Raw genomic sequence first — 17,951 nt, forward strand, 5'->3', positions numbered from 1 at the left:
GGAAGCTATTAAATATTTTCACCAGATTCATCCAATTCAGTAAACTAAACACCTGTATCTGTGTTGTTGAAAACAAGGCCGAAGGGGAGCTGTGACTGTTTTCACAGGATCATTTCAGCCTGTTTGCAGACAATTTTTATATAAAATGGACATATGTTAACATGTGCAGCAAAGACACTCAGTGCACAGAGAATTTTTGTCATAACACGATCTACATGTAGCACAGAGAAGAGTGACAATGGCCAAACAGAATGTAAAGATTACGAAATATCCATTCGGTGGTAGCTCCCATAGATATAATCAATATTACTATACACCTGCATCTGTAACCTACTGTATGGAGTTTTGTCGTACAGTAAGTTGGTATCAGAGGATGCTGGGTCCAATAACTTTGATGAGGAGTACAATAACTTTAGGTGCTATTGGATGATAATTGACCTTTGACCTCAAAACTGCGTCAAAAAGGGGAGAAACAAGATATGAATTTAAAGGTTTTTACAAAAAATACACACTTAAGCATTCAGTACATCATGCAGTGAATAATGGTCAGTCCAAATGTGAATTTGAGTGAAATTATTCTGCTGAACTATCCTTCGCTTAGGTATTGTCCTCAGTGCTACACGTCTCAGACAAAAACCTCCACTGCATGATGTATTTGGACATAAATTCTGGTATTTTGGGTATAACCTTATATCATTAGGTATAATATAGATGTAGCTACTGGTATGTCATCATAGTGCAGCAGCTGGTGTTCACTTATATCATATTGGCTTTTGGCGCCACACAATATAAATCCTTCTAACATTGCATTGTAGGTGTTGTCAGGATGAAGTACTATGTAGTCGATACATGTATGTTACTGAAAATGTACTCAGATATTTTGTTAATTAAGTCTATACAATCATCTATCTTTTGATAGCCCAATGCTTTGGAAAACTTCAGCTCTGTAAAAAGTTGACGTCAGATTTGTCCTGTTCATTACCTAGTTTATGTCATTGACAACACTTATTGACATCTAATTGTGATCATCCCACTGCTGTAGAAATCTGTGTTGCAAGCAAATTCTATGCGTGGCATCATTTATTATTAGAGTGCACTTCTTGTTTTATGTTTTGCTGACAAAAATTTAAAAAATATGAATATCATAAAGTGAAATGCTCTTTCAAACAACCCATACCAGTGTATGGTGCCTGTGCCACATACTGTCACTACTGTCACTACATGTCACTACAGTACAATAAGAATTTTTTCCTTGACTGAGTAGTCACCGCCATTGCAATCCCATGATGCATGTGATTGAATCATTTCACGTCATAGCCCAGCTTCAATAGTATTTACTTCAATCAATATTTTTATGGAGAAATGTTGTAAATTAACTGATAAGATAACTTTAAAAGAATTGAAAATAAATTAAAATGTATCAATACATTTTCATTAGGGATAAAACGTAATACACCGTTTGATAGCATCTGCTGCACGGCTTGCATGCAGGTATCAGGTACCATCGCCGCAGCAACAAGTACACTGCAGCGGGCTGAGTAGTCAGGCTCAACAAGCTGGCACATGCGTAGCCAGCAAGGCCATCAACACCTGTGAAGAAAAAAATAAAAATGTGTCTATTAAAAACACATCCTACTTTGAACAGTGAAGTGTCACTTTCTTTGAATTTAAATAGTGGCGCAAGCTTATGGGCTCAGCCCTATTTTGATATTACTATAATTATGAAAGTGTCTGTTTTTGGTTGAAATGTGTTGCATTGTTTTAATTCTGTTTATAATCTGTAATTTTTGAAACCCCCTGTGTACCATAGTATATACGTTCTCTAGACTAATATTAAATAAGTTAATATTAGGTCTAGACAACTGCTGGGGTACATCATAGCATGCTTGTACTTCTGATACATATCAATTTAGGACAGCATTACCTACTTTGTGTAACCATTTCACCAGTAGATTTCGATATGACCAGACTGTTTTCCATGCAAATTTGGACCTTTAACCAGAATTGTGGATCGGAAGAATAACATTTTATACCGAACACTGCAAACTTATAGCAAACCATAATACAGCCACCCACTCTGTATCTTTGTAAAATGCCGATAAAGATACAAACTTTGCTTACTTTACAATCTCTAGGAGTGCCTGTATGTTGAGATGACCTGAAAGGAAGCAATTATTTAAATTGATTCACACTTTGTATTTTCAACAAGGTCGGTCGCTTTTGTTACCTGATAATGGTTTTATCTACTAAGGTCATGATTAGAACCACGGCTGCAGGCTTTTAATGTAATTAAAACTTTGGAAACTTGCTGTGTGTCATGTCCTAAATTAGGACAGATTTCCTTGAATCATAAATTATTCACTCACTTTCATACTAATGAGCAAATTTTGTACAGCAATCAATCATTGGGTACATCATATTATTATTTGAACAGTTTTTCATTTTAAGGAAAGTAATTTTAGTAAACCTTTGTTGTGTCTCATCAGCAAGTAATTGTCTTTACAGGGCTTTTCATTGTGCGTGTGGAGTATCTACACCCATGGGAGATTTGTTGTTGTTGTATCATGTCAATCCAGATGTGACTGCAATGTGACATCTTAAGCAATAGTTTTAAAAACACATAGGTATGGCGTCAAGGCAGACAAGACTTTATTTGATAAATAGATAGATTAAAAATGAAAATTGATGTTTTTTGATCTGTCAATCAAACTGCATTTGGTAAATCACTAAAATTCATCTTTCTAATCTTCATTCAGAATTTGCTTTAGATAGAGCGGTGGCACAAACTCGCCTTCATGAAGTAGCTTGGATGTATACGCAATGGAAGTACAGTTGTGCTTGCATTTGAATGAGATCCCAGGTTTTCAGTTTTGCTACTTTGTTGATACATAATTCGCTTGTCTTCATACCATTTGTATTTTTTCTCATCCTTCCAAGTCCATTGTACATGTAGGTAATCCAGTCAAATTGAACTTCTTACTTTGCGGGAATCTTCACTCTAACTTGTTGTCGTACATCGTGCCCTGAAGTACATGTAATCATGGGTGGTTATGCTTGAATGATTAATCTGCAATTAATTCAGTTTTTGCAATATTAATTTATCAAAGTGTCTTTTGACGAACATTTTATTACAAGAAACTGCAGTTCAATTTCTACTTGCCTTGTAGTACAGCCAAACCAGGTACTAAATTTATTAAGAAAGTCACTTTCCTGAATAGCTCCCATAAAGCTGTTGATGTTCATTCCAAGAGTATCATTGTCATGGAGAAATTATTATTTTGATAATCTTACCGATTGAAGAATAAACATATTTTATCTTTCTAAGGTACCTATGATTTGAACTCCTATTTTATTTCATCATGAGCACAGGTGTCATTATTGAATAAAGATAGAATCATTATCATTTGCAATACGAGTTTGTTTTGTTGGAATACATCATGATAGGTGTGTGGTAAAGCTTGGAGTTGATGTGGCAAAGAAAGTGAATTTAGCTGAAAGGCCCCACCCCCCACCCATTTAAACCCACCATGACATTGAGTTTTATTAGTGATGCACATTTTGGGTAATTGCCTATGATCATGATCCCCAATTTCATCAACATATCAAAAACTAATGACAGTTGATATTACAAATGAGTGCATTGTTATGTAAATAAGACAGTTCAGGAAAACAGAATATACCAGTTGAAATAAATATGAAGCACAAAATGATTAAAGCGATATTTCCCACCATTCTTTGGCAATGTCAGTTGGTAAATATTACCAATAATGTTCTTTGCCTGTTTTTTATATGGATTTTTCAAATATTTTGTAAACTGTTTTAATTTGTGACCATTTTGCAGAATATAGCATATTGGTAGTTGAAGATGTTTTTGAATATCCACCCTTTATGACATGATGCATATTTGGTATAGCCATGTGGAAGTTGGACATTCCTATCCCAGCTGGCTGATATCACATATTGTCATACAGTATTGAAAACAAGCAAGTCTTATAATTCCTTGTAAATTTACCCAGTCAAGGTCAGGTCATGGTCATAGAAAATTTTTTTCGGCTCTTTTATTTTGTCAAGTAAGAAATTCTGAAATGAATTGTGTTCAGTCATACGTGATAAATATGCCATACTGCCATGTCAAGATAATTACCTATTGGGTTCGGGGTTGGGGTGGGGAGGGGGTGTTTAAGCAGACAGTATATTTTCTATTTCGAAAATCTTTCATTTAAATTTTTTTGTGATTTCAGAAGCACTTTGAATGAAATTTGTATAGTCAATATATTTGAACATTTTTCTCTTGGCTTTTGATACTTTCATCGAATTTGAACTTTTTAAAATTTTGTGTTTTATTGGTGAATTTTGATACGGTGAGATGATTTTCTTTCTCTTAAATGCTTCATGTATCAAGAATAGCCCACTTTAATTATTTAAGCTCAAACTTTGCTTTTTCATGCCATCATAACAGCTCAGTTGAAAACCGACACTCTGTCGTACTCACCATCATCAGCCCTAGGCCTTGAGGGACACATGTCTATCTGGAAAAATTTATGACGCTTTAATTATTAATATAAATGTGTCATGCAGTTTTAATGTACACAAATAAACTCCATTCAAATTAAGTATCTTTGACTTGCAGAGCACTTATAGAAAAATAGGCAAAGCTAATAATGTTTCTCCTACATCAGTTTTTTTGCAGTGGGCTGGATTATTATTCTTGGCTGTTGAAAATGTGACAGCAAAGTCCTTTCTTTCATCCTTAAATCATTCAAGCACTGTCTGTATTGTAATATCAAGAAATGATTGCCTGTGAAAAACCTCCAGATCTTTCATGCACTGTGATATGACTCTTAGTACACAACAGACTTTTGCTACGTTATCACATTATTGTCCAGATGAGCAACTTAATTACTACATTACCCTCACATTAGGCACAATATGAGGGTTATGATATTTGTGTTGTGTATACTAATGACGTAATGTAGCCAAAGTCTGATAACAAAACCACAGCTTTGTTGCCTAATTAATATCCTATTTGACAATGTGAATCTAAATTCATTTTATTATGATATCTTTACATTAGAAGCTATTACTCAAAGATGTCTTGTTTTCAGTTCATTGAAACCCTGTGCAAAGGTAGTTCAGCGGCTAGCGGCTTACATAAACATATTGCAAGCATAATATGAGCCAATATGGCAACCAGATGGCGGCAGTTTTGTTGCTATCCTAGGCTAGAAATATTTGGAACACAATTTAGCTTCTTTCATTCTCTGTTTAGGACAAATTCAATAGATTTCAATATTTTGTCTTTCTCAAGTATTGCTGTAGTTTGTCATGTTTTCAACCATTACTTATTGTATCTACACATGTTTTATTGAAACTGAAGACTTAATGATACATATTACAACTTCATATGTTTGTCATTTTGTTTTGCTATATGATCCAATTCGGCTTCTGAAGGGCCACATGTCACCAGTTTTTTCATCAATAGCCATTGTTCAGCAATGTTACAGCTTACTGAGAACAAATTATTATGATACGTTCAAACACCTTTATATATTCAGTATTACATTTTAAACAGCCCTTTTTGTGTAGGTATATTGGCTAAATTTGTTTTGATTTTGTCTTGTCAAATTATTTTATTATACATCAAAAACAGATCCTCTGTAGGAGATCAACTCACACAGACAGATAAATTATCGCAAATCTCCATCACTGCTTTCTAAAATCAGCTATTATGTAACTTACACATCATGCAGCCTGGTTGATGTCATTGACATTATAAATGTCCTGGAATAAATAATGCCATTGTTTAACACAATTACAAAAATAAAAAAACAAACTTATAGATATCACTGATTTCACATATGCCATATTTGCAATATCAGAGCTGTAAAAAAACACAAGTGTGTAAAGTGAATTTAATGAATGTAACAGGCTGTTGCGAAAGGGTCGGTGTGAATATTTGTGAAAGAAGATTATACTACAGCTGCCGCCTAGTATTAAACCCATAACTGCCAGCAATGGTGTGTTGAAATATGGTTTGGTACAGTAGTTTGTTTTGATCGATGAATTTGTCCAAGGATGTTATGGTAACTAACATCAGACTAACAGAAACAATTTCCAACTCTGATCGTGTTTCTGTCGTTGGTTTTTTTTTCATTTATTTGACGTGTTTGTGGGCCAGGTGAAATGCACAATGACATGTATTATACTTAATGTTAAATTTTGTGAATGTAAAGTTAAAAAATTGCCAACATTTTCGTTCACCTTTTTCAAAATAGAAAAATGTAAAGAAAATTCAAATCCATGCAGTGCAGTATTTAAGGATTTGAAATGATTGCACCTCACCGTAGTGTGATCTCTATGGATTTATGAATGCAGTAAAGAACCAATAATTGTTTATGTAAAACATACAACTTGGCTTGTCCTTTAACATCATTGTCGTCAATTCACAGAAATTGGAGGTGCTGACATCGGTATCCCTGGGATGTGTTCAGATGGTGCTAGCAGAATCAATAAAGATGATACATGTAGTCAGCCTGTGCTGGAGCCAGAACTTTTAAAGGTGAGTACGCCGGCTGTGTTTTTAAAAAAAATGGAAAAAAATTACCCAAAGGTGAACTAAAGGGGCAATCTGTCATATTTGCAACTTTGCTCAATTACCATACATGGATGCGCATATATGAATGGGTGACTTGTAATTATCAGACGGAAGAATTTTAATAGCATCAGTTTAAACAAACTGCAATTTGTTGCATTAACATGTGTTTTTCTTTGAGTAATGCGGCAAAAATAATATAAACTTTACAATGCATAAATCCCATTAGTACTGATTAATGTATGTTGAGAGAGGGCTAATCAAGTGATATCATATCTCATATCATATAATATTATATCATATCTCATATCATATCACCTGTCTTTATCTGTCATTCCCTCCCTGTTTCATCATCTATAGTGTTGCCCCTCCAACCTCTCATTGGTGCCGTCTTTCATACCTGTCAACACAGCATATTCCCAGTTCATTCTTCCTCCCATTCTTCCTTTTATCCCCCCCCATCTCCTTCCTCTGCTTTCATCTCCACTTTTGCTGCTCTACCCTTCTGATCCGCTCTCTTTCATCTCTTTTCATTTGGCTCATTTTGCTTCCATTCACGCCTCAGAGAAATGGTGACATCCCTTATGAACACTGGGCTACATTCAGCTACAGTAGATACAAATATACCCCTCACACCCAATCATCTTCTGTTCTGCCAAAAAGGCAGTCAAATCAAAGAGGCAAATGTACAGAACTTTTTCTTATCGATCTCCTTTCTGACTTTACCTGTAGATTTATTCATAATTGTCTTTCATCACATACTCAGCGGCATTTTCATTGTCTCAATTTTAATCATCGGAGCACAAAATAACAATCACGAAGGCAACATTTATTCCATAAAATGTCATAGATTATGATCTGCCATGAAGTCAAGCAAATTTCCCATAAATTCAGTTCCTATTTGTCTCTTCATCAAATATTTCTTTTGAAATTGCTCAAACTCCAGGGGAGGTTAAACATTTAATGGACAAGTTAAGCCACGAGATCTGTTTAGCCAGGAAAATGGACTGATCATGTTATTGTTCAGTGTTAGGTTTGAGTCAGGGGAAATTCCGTACGGAGGCACAGTGGATTTGTTAACATCATGATAAACAGCTGTTGGAGACACTTAATATACTCAAGGCACTGAAAAGCTGCAATGTGCTACCGCCTCGAGTAATGTTGTTTCTTTTTTCTCAAAATTCAATTGTAACGTAAATATTTTCAATCAACTGGCAACACAGACCAGCAACACAGACCAGGTTTGTGCTGGATGGCACCCAACAGCAGGATCAATATTCAACACTAAAATCTGCCCTGAGCTATCGGAGGAGCCAGGTCTCTCAGGCAGTACCCCCATTTGTTTGTCAGACACAATGGAAATTCTACCTGTACAGCATGCAGGTTGCACATTTCCTAGATTTAGAAGAGCTAGGTCACGAGGGGTCATTAGTTATGCTAATTTCATGACATCACAGGTACACGCACGTATGCCATGATAATTGGATAATCTACGTCTATTGTGCCTTTCATCCATATCATCATTATTTCAGTGATCATCATCATTATGAATTGTCTGCAGTGCACATAGACGGACGCGTTGCAAGAACTTCTCGTTTCCTCACGCAGGCCTGTGGCTTGCACCATCAGACACCTTATAAGTACAGTCAGGCATACAGGCTTGACTTATTTTCGTTCAAAGGGTTACTGGAAGAAAGCTTTCCAACATGAGACTTGGAGTATTTTGGTCAATAGCAGTGGTTTTACACAGCTCTCTTTCTTTTGCACAACTCTGCCAACAGCAATACGCCTCCACAATAGTGGACAGAAAAATGGTGCCTTTTGCAACGGGGGACTTGAAGTTTGACCTCAAGATGGGTGAGTATATACAACAAGATTTCAAAAATTTTTGTCATATTTTGCACAATTAATGTACGAATGAAATGTGTATAATATACATGATGAAAACAAATTGACACCCTATAACTGTTATTCATTGCAAGTTTCAAAATAAGTCCAGTTTTAGAGGGTCAAGAATTTCCCTCGTGATAAATTTCCAACAATTTTAGCATCAATAAAGAAAAATTACTGAGCAATGTTATTAAATCAACTTCATAGAAGGAAGAGATCTAGATTACAGAATAAATTCCCGCAGGAATCCAACAACAGATAGTTGAACATTCAGAGCATAAATAGTATCATTTGTTGCACTGGAGAGCCTTTCCTTTTTTCAGGTTCTGTAAAATTTTTGAATTTTGAAAAGGGAAGTGTGTGTCATAATTATTTTATGCTCTTATTCAGCTTTCTTAATGTGCCTTTTTATTTCCTTCTAATGGTTGAAAAAAAAAAAAAGCATATGGCATTGTGTTACTTAACACGGGAAATCTTGATGAGTGCATCGATGAGCTGACAGAGCTGATCAAAGAAAATCCCCGGCTTGTCGGCGCGTATCATGTCCGAGGTGCTGCGTATGCCAAGAAGGGTTTCCAGGTGAGTGGTTGCCATAGGAACATGGCACTTTGAAGACGTGACAGTTGCCAAGAGAACCTTGTAACCTTTGAGTCTGTATGCACAGTGAATGCATGGAAAGTAATTCCAATAACCCATTGCAAATCAATTATACAAATTAATTTGATATTAATAAGTTGACAGCCTATATTTCAGCATTTTTTTTGCAATTAACTTTTTTTTATTTTTTAGGTGTACCTTTTTATTTTGCTGGTTTACTAGAGCGAGTAAACGAATTTGAAATAAAAATAGTATTCAATTGTACATAGTATCTTTACTTTGTTAACAGTTCCTGGCATGCATATGTCATTCTTCTGCACAATATTCTCTGGGCCTTACTAGTTAAAGATATTTTGTAAGGCTTGCCCCAGAGACATAATTTCAAAACATGTTAACTGAAATACTTTTATTTGGTTTGTTCAAGAAAAAAAACTGTTCCTACAGGCCTTTAAGACAGTGGCAAGCTTCCTTTAACAGCCCTTGATATACCGGTACTGCAATGTACCTTCCATTGATGTTGTTCTAGCAATGTATCACAAACCAGCAGATTTTGTCCCGCATACATAATCCTTGGTGTTTACCGGTAGTTCCTAACTAATTATCCTGTTATCAATATTGCTATGTACACCCCACTAGATTTCACTTTACCAATTAGTCTCGCTAGGCTTCTCTATTGTCAAGGCAACTAAAAAGCATTTTATTTTGTCACAATTCCATGATAATTTCTTTTTGTCAGTGAGTGATAATGGAAGGTAGCTACCTGCCAAAAGTCTGTGATTGATCAATGCTGTGATAAGACTAAATTTTGCATCGGTCTTGTCTGCATGGATGGATAGCAGGTGTCATTGGGATGGGGTCAAATTTTATCATAATATCATTAGTGGAGGGGTTGATGTTTGGCCCATCATTCTATCCGGAGTTACTGCCAGCAGCACTTCAAGGAAAAGTTAATGAAAGTGAATGGTTATTGATAGACACTTGAATAACCATCAAATTATCATGTAGTTTGAAACATCTCTGTGTCTATTCAAACTTTTTAGGGGAGTGCCATGTTGGCCCTGCATTTTCCTTCTTATCATGGAAAGTCTTGTTTACTTGTTGATGACCATGTACCTAGCTTTGTGTTCAGGCTCTGGGAATATTGCCATTTCCATCATATCATATCATATCATATCATATCATATCATATCATATCATATCATATCATATCATATCATATCATATCTTCTCATAGAGATCAGAAAGACGTAACTCTGAACTCTGTGAGATGTGTTCATTCTTCTGTTTTGAATGTATCTTGTATGTCATATCAGATCTGATATCTCAAAATTGTGTCTTCCAAAAATATATCTCTAAAAACATTTTACCGGATATTTATTGTTTTGTTCTGTTTTATATCTTGCCTGTTTATACCAGTAATTTCTGTCCCATGTCGTTGTTATACGCTTACATCTTTCCGCTTGATATATATTTCATTATTCACATATATCAACTGAGGCCTGTCTCAATTTGTCCCCCTCTGTGAACAACGTCTCGCCTACAGCGAAAGTTTCTGCACACCCGATTCCAACATTCTTGGTGCAAAAGCTCTCCACGTTTGACAAGTCCAAAGGTCACCATGTGACCTCTGATCAAAACGTGTTGATGCTTTCAACTCATCCAGAATGGAAAGACAAAAGAAAACAAGGACAGATATAGTCTGCAGGTCATAAATGTCAAAGCAGAATGTAATTATACCCCCTCGCACTTCAACTTACTGGATTTACTTGTCATAGAATTGCAACAATTTGGTTGCCACCAGCATATACACATATAAGCCCACTGTGAATCTAATTGCTCCACTGAGCATAATTATGGCGGCAAGATTGGTGTGTGAGGGTTAGCAAGGGTCGTGCATGCATGAGCACAATTTCAAAGTATACTGTAAGGCCAAACTAGTTGCTTTCAGCATCTCTAACGGAAAACTTGGATGTGATGGATCACGTTATATATTTCAACATCTAACAATGAGGAAAATCAGGTGCTTTTCAGTATCAAAGGAAATTTTACATTGGTGAAAGTTGAGATCTGCTCAGGAATGCCCTGAATGACATGAAATTATTCTCTTTGTATCCTTCCTGTTCGTGAAAAGAAACTTTGTAAACATTAACCTTTTCACCACCATGGTTTGGCCCAAACCCATTGTTATCAATGGTGATTTTGGACCTGTTTACAGAGAATCGGGGATGAACAGGTTAAGAGTAGGTTTGCAAACTACTTCGGAATGCATCTCTTAGGGATGTTATTTTTTCTGGTCAAAGGGACATAAGCTGTAACTTGTGGCAAGTTTTTCAGTATTCTGCTATTGTATATCAACTACCGTGTCTGACCCTAATCCATTTGTCGTGCTGAAATTTTGAGTACTAGTATTCTTTTTATCAACACAGCTTGTATGTGTGTAGTGATCATTGTTTATTGTTTACAAATGAATTCTAGTCCGGACTTGAATAAAATTTTCAACAATAACAATGTAGATTACACTCATATAGTTTGTGTTGACATGCTAAATACTTGGCATTAAATAACAGTTTAGGGATTCAATACAGAAAGTGTAGGGAAACCACAAAACAAAAGTTCTGAAAACATAGCCAAAAGATACAAAGCTGGATGAAGCTCAGTGAGATCTGAGCTTGCCAAATATTTTTATATTTTGGCTTTGGTTTCTGATACGTAACCATTATGGTGAAGAAACATCTGTTTCATTGAATCTTTGCAGAGCTCCGACTTGGCAACCGGTGATCTAAGCAAGGCCATCCAGCTGCAGCCAAATGCTCCGGAAGGCTGGGAGAGAAGAGCGGAGGTAGGTTACCATGGCAACACCTCACATCCTTAGTACAAAGATATATGAAGGTGTCGCACTTGAAGTAGTAAACACAACTTGATCACCATGTGAATTTTCCAAACAGCTTCAATGTTGGGAATTCGGAAGGAAATCCCAAAGAAATCAACTTAAATTAAAAAGATCTTTAAGTCTTATGAAAAGGCAACAGTTGAATGACAAAGAGAACGTGTTCGTCTGATACCATAGTGTTTCCATGGTAAACCTGCATGAGGGGAAACCGTTTTTCGGTTGTGTATACTTCCATAGCTTGTAGTCTCCATGGTGATGGTAAAATAGTGATTGTCATGGCAACAGGGACCCTCCTATCTCTCTGGTGTTTCTTTCTCTTCAGATTTACATGTCTGTTGGGAGAACCAATGAAGCCCTGGCAGACTTGACAACCGCACTGACTTTGCAGGCCTCGGCAAAGGCCTATGCGTACAGAGGAACAGTTCATTTCAAAGAGGAGGTAAGTCACAGCAGGAGTGATTGGGATGGGCAGATTTGAGAGTGCCAAGATTTGCAGCTGTCTGTCCAAGTCCAGTAGATTCATTAGTTTGTGATGTCATGTCACAACGTAATTGGCAATTTCCTAAAACGAAAATAAAGAATAAAATCATTTTGATTTTATGGAATACTGGTCAGTGTGTGAGCACATAACATCATGGAGAAGGTAGACCACAGCATGAAAACTTCCAAAATCACTGCAAATTTAACTAAAAATCTGCCATTATAAGCAACTTCGATTGATTTTCTGTTGCTTTCTAAAATAAGATTTGCCAAAAAAAACATTAACATGTTAAATTCATTGTACTTTGTAATTCAGAAAGCTTCTGTCATCAAAGAAAGCACATCTTAAGGTAGTATGCACCTCGGAAATGAAAGACTTTTGCTCAGATTTTCCAGGTAATCTTTCAATTCCCGCTTTCAAAATGAATGAAAATGAATATAAATTGGGAGTCACCGTGAAAATTTTGGTACCAGAGAAATAAATTATCCAAGATTTACCAATATCTGAAATTCAAAATGGCCGCCACCCCCGTATTAATTCTATTGGGAAAAATAAAATCTTTGATTTTTGAAAATTTAAGACAGTGAAAAGTTTTTTTACATCAAGAGCTTTAAAATAAACCCCTCGGCCCCACAAGTGGTAGATCAAAAAAGAATTGTAAAAGTTTGGGAGTCTGAATATTTGTCCCTGAGGCAGATTCTACCTTTAACATACTTTATGGTTTTCGTGGATATCTCATTGCACAAAGACTCAGTAAAATGTTACTTGGCAGATATCCATAGAAAGATATCAACAAGTGGCCAGTGATGAAATCAGAGAAATAGATTATTTTGTCTGTTTCCTTGTTCATCTTGACATGCATTTTCAATGCCTTTGGCAAAATGACTGGGAAATTGTCCAATGCAGCAAGCACTTTCCCTTTCAGGGGTCTATAGTGTTCTTATCCCCTCAGTCAGATGGAATTCATGGCCTTCATAACCAGGATTTTTTTTTCTATTTCTTCTGCTTGGTTACTCACAAGTAATGGACGGCAAGACCTCTGCGGAATGGCGTTTTTTTCTCTTTCTCATTAGAGACGTCAACCCCTTCATGTAAAACTTGGTGTAAGAATGACAGTAATGCTGCTTTGAGTCTTTAATTAAATTCTTTGAGTTCAACCAGAGTGTGGAACCTGTTTGCAGTGTCAGAGCTGTTTTTAGGTTTTGACCGCTGTCGATGATTGTTCATTATTTCCGCAGAATGTATGTTGTAATTCATTTAGCTTTATCACTCATGATTTTCCTTAGCACCTGGCATCCTGTTTAAGACTTTAATGCGTGATTTAATGCTAGGGGACTTCAACTGTCACTTTGCATCATACAGACTGATTAGCAATGCTAACAACAAGTGAAATGTGTTGCAACAGTAGATATTCACTGGTGTGACCAAGGGATTTTCATCCATGGATGATTTCAGTGGCTGGGCTCTGCAAGCTATGTTCATCCATTTGAATGCACTGATACGTCCAAAAAATTCATCAAAGGCAACTATACATCATCTGCTCACTAAATTTTAAATTTGTTAAAATTTTGCCATGAACAGCCAAATGCAACTACATAACAGATAATCATCGGCCATGTTTCTATTTAAGAATTGAGTTTACCACCATGATAAGACATAACTAAAAAAAATACTGTTGAGTACATTTCTGCTCATCCTCATAAAAATAGAATAGTTTCGTCTTTGTTGAGTCACGGAAGTTTTATAGAATCAGGTCAGTGATCCGTTTATAATGTGCTAGTTTTATGTCTTAAACACAAAAAAAGAAGAAGTTACTACTGATAATTTTCATTTGCCCTGAATAGGGTAGACATGATGTCTTGCATTGCAATTGCCTTCGCAGTCATTAATTGGTTTATTTTTGTACAAACATTATCAGGGTACAATGTTGCTGCAAACCCTCTGGATATTCTGAACAACTCAAGCGGAAAAAAACCCACACTTACAACCCAGACTGACGTTAAAACTTGTCATCGTTGTAAGTAGGGGCCGTTACATCAATTAAAGGGAGGACAATCCAGACTAGTTACATGTTCTCGAAATGTTAAGTAAAAAAAAACATGGCATGTTCAGAAGTACTGCCAGGATTGGTGTCGTTTGTCGTGGTTGACGTGGCGATACGTGTTACTCTGCCATCCAAACATACCTAAGTGGTTACTTTACTTGACTGAGCAACAGAAAACTTCGTTCTCTCATAACTCATGCCTCGCCATGCATCATAAGTTGGATCCAAACGTCCAGAGTGTTCACAGAGAATAGTCACTTTTAGCTTATCCCTGCTTGCTAAAGAATCAGAGGGTGTCTTGACATCAAACATCAATGGCAATATTAAATTTCAAAAACAATAAACGCTGTCTTTAGGGAATGTACAATCAGAAAAATTGAAAGTATTGTCATACTTTTGAACCAGGGATTTTTGAAATCCGGCATACTGGAATAATCAAAATTTAAAGAAAAATGATGGGGTCACCTTGCTTGAGTCTACAAACCGACGATGAAAAGTCACTATTTTCAAGAAAATCACTTAAAGAAAATCATTGTACAAAGCCGTTCATTTCAAGTTCATGTGGTGACTGTAATGACATCCATATTCTTATCGTAAAATAACACAAAATTACGACTTTGAACAGTAAAGATTCTTAATTTAAGAGAAAAAAATGTGTGAATAAAGGGAATAATTTATTTGTCACCAAATTTGTCATTATTACACCCGGGTAGGTCATTATACTCAATTTTTCACTTCTTAGCGAAATGTATTGCATACTCCCTCATGATTGTCATTTAAGGTGCTCTTTAGCAGGTATCATTGACACAGCAAGATTTGGATTAACTCAAGTCGGCTCAGACTAATAGATCCAAAAAGTCCAGTCATGCATTTACAAATAACAAACAGGTAAAAACTCATCTGAAAAAACGTTGAATAAATTTAAGATCTTGACTGAGGATTCACAGCTCTACAAACAACTGACAATATCTCTGTAAACACTAAATATCATACCTGTGTTGTGAAAAGGTAGCATCAAACACTTTAGTGCAGAACTGTGCAATACCGGTACGTGTCTATTTTTCTATGCGTAAATCCTTAATTACAAAGTTTCTATTTGAAAGAAAGTCAATTTCTACACCATGGCCTCCAGTACAGTATCAGTGCCATGCAATTACTGTGGTACTGTGACATCACAATTACCCAGTAAAAGCTTCCACTGCCAGTCGTTGAGTTTTCTAATTAGGCTTATCTCTCATTGCTCTAATCACTTAATTAAGTAAAGTGGTTGCTGCACGCTGTGCAATCAGCTTGCCAATTTTGTGCCACCATTCAATATCATGACAAGAATGTGAAGTTTGAGAGCAACCACTGTTTAGTATATTTGTACAAAAGGCTGAGAGAGGCGTTAGAAAATTAGTTTTAGTGCTCATGTAGCTCATACATGCCACTTGATGGTGTTCTGCCGATGTAAGACGCTCTCCTATTTGCCACTGACACTGCAAATTTTGGACATCATCACTTTTCTCAAGATGAAAAGAAAAGTGAAATACGTTATAAAGCAGTCACACTTCTTTAATACAGTAACAACGTTAGGGCAGATCAGAAACTACAGTACCAAGAGATGATAACCACCATGTTAAACTGAATCAGAAAAAAATATTTTTAGTATGGGAAAACCTTAATGCAAATTTGTTTTTAATCATAACATATTAGGGATTTTGAGTCAGATTCTTCAACACACTAATGGCTTAATACTTGCTGACGCTGTTGACAGAACGGAGAACCTTAAAAATGTCTGGAATAACATGCCAAGATAGAAGTTTTTAATTTCCATGGGAGATTTCCCACGGTCCAGTGACTAACTGTAGCAATAATTTTGGTGTGTTCTATTTTTACCATGGAAGCAACATGCATTCACTGATTGGGAAAGTGCAAAGACCTTGCTCAACTATCTCACTTATGTTTTGCCCCGTCACAGGAAATGTGACGATGTCCAACATTATGACGTGCCACAATATGGGACAGTGTTACATTTGGTTTGGGTGCAATTAAAGGTCTGAATCTGGGAAATGTACAGTGTACAGTCCTTGTATGGTATTAATATACCGCGTCATGAAGCTAGAATTTCTCCTACCAGAGAAATGAATTTTCTTGATCAATAATGGCCATTTTTGGAGATTGCCCAAAATCAGATGACTGACCCTTCATTGTTAGCTAGCTACAGCTAAAGTTAGGATGCCAGAAGTACTTGTGTTGAAAACAGAATTTGGGATATGTGCATGCAGAAAAATACCCGCAGAAAGCTTGACAGGAAAATACTATGACAGATACATAGCATGTACATGTTTCACCTTTAACGTCACAGCAGAGAATGGTACAGTCTGTGTCATCTGTACCTAATGCACAGCTATTGCAATAGCCCGTACATTATTTCAGTTTTTTCTTTGTGGCGGTGACATTACTTCAACAGCGATAAAATGAATTAAATATTTTAGGAGACGTTTAAAAGTCCCTTATCAATTGCTCCTTTGTTTGACCCGCATAGAATACAATGGGTTCCAAGCAACACAAAGTACTTTGACATGTGTTAGTCACTGCTCAGTGCTGATAAACCAGTTTTGTTGGCAGTGTGACATTTTTATCATTTTTACAACATATTGAATATTCTTACAACAAACAGACAATATCAAATGATTGTAATACAGGTTTCTTTTTTACTTTGCAGTTAAGAATATATCAGTACAATCAACAGTGTTTGTAAAATTCAAATGTTTGTGGTCTTTACAGAAAATGTACATTTCAGTTGTAAGTTTCATGTGTATGTCACATTTCATGCTCTGTTTCATGTGTATTTCAATGGCAGCAGTCATGCGGTGTCGTTTACCCAAGTGTTTATTCTCACTGGAAAAGGTGCCGGTGTTGTTAGCATTGTTCAAAAATTCCCTCACTCCGGGAACTCACCATTCAAACCAACATTCAATTCCATCAATGCAAGTAATGTCCTGTTATCCACGTGCAGAATTTCCTCGCCGCTGAGGAGGACTTCAAGAAATCTCTGGAACTCGACAAGAACCAGTCGGAAATCATGCACTTTCACGGCTTGGGTCTCTACCATCAAGGCAAGATTAGGGTGAGTGCCCCCTAGTGTTCAACAATAACAAGAGTTCAGGTGTACGTTATGCACAAATACTGGATACAACATTTTGGTAAAATAACAATCTTCCCATCATCTCCATCATGGAAGGATTATGGTACAAATTGGAGAAAAAATGACGACGTAATTTGTGATCATTTCTTAATTCATTTACATCTATCGCATCACATAAAATAGGAATACATTTACCAACACTGATATTAACTGTGAGTGAGTTTTTATGAAAAACTAAACCCAAAAAGTTCACAAGGTGACGACATCCTATATTTTTTCTGGCATTTTGCACTTTCTATGACATCTAGTCGAAAGTCCTTGCTCAAA

General features: G+C 36.2%; 2 protein-coding genes across 2 annotated transcripts in view; both read left to right on the forward strand.

Annotated features, from left to right (window-relative positions):
- LOC139150144 (small ribosomal subunit protein uS12m-like) overlaps positions 1–17,951 on the forward strand; it is a 629,842-nt gene that overhangs the window by 109,425 nt on the left and 502,466 nt on the right. The gene's annotated exons all lie outside the window — the stretch shown is intronic.
- Positions 1–17,951, forward strand: part of LOC139150122 (tetratricopeptide repeat protein 13-like) — a 39,621-nt gene that overhangs the window by 5,671 nt on the left and 15,999 nt on the right. Inside the window, exons 2-7 of the mRNA XM_070722292.1 lie at positions 6,450–6,559; positions 8,374–8,449; positions 8,925–9,061; positions 11,835–11,918; positions 12,292–12,408; positions 17,496–17,606. Coding sequence (XP_070578393.1) covers positions 6,450–6,559; positions 8,374–8,449; positions 8,925–9,061; positions 11,835–11,918; positions 12,292–12,408; positions 17,496–17,606 — 635 coding nt within the window. The remainder of the gene's footprint in view (positions 1–6,449; positions 6,560–8,373; positions 8,450–8,924; positions 9,062–11,834; positions 11,919–12,291; positions 12,409–17,495; positions 17,607–17,951) is intronic.

The sequence above is a fragment of the Ptychodera flava genome, chromosome 14, assembly GCF_041260155.1.
Source record: "Ptychodera flava strain L36383 chromosome 14, AS_Pfla_20210202, whole genome shotgun sequence".
NCBI classification, from domain to species: Eukaryota; Metazoa; Hemichordata; class Enteropneusta; family Ptychoderidae; genus Ptychodera; species Ptychodera flava.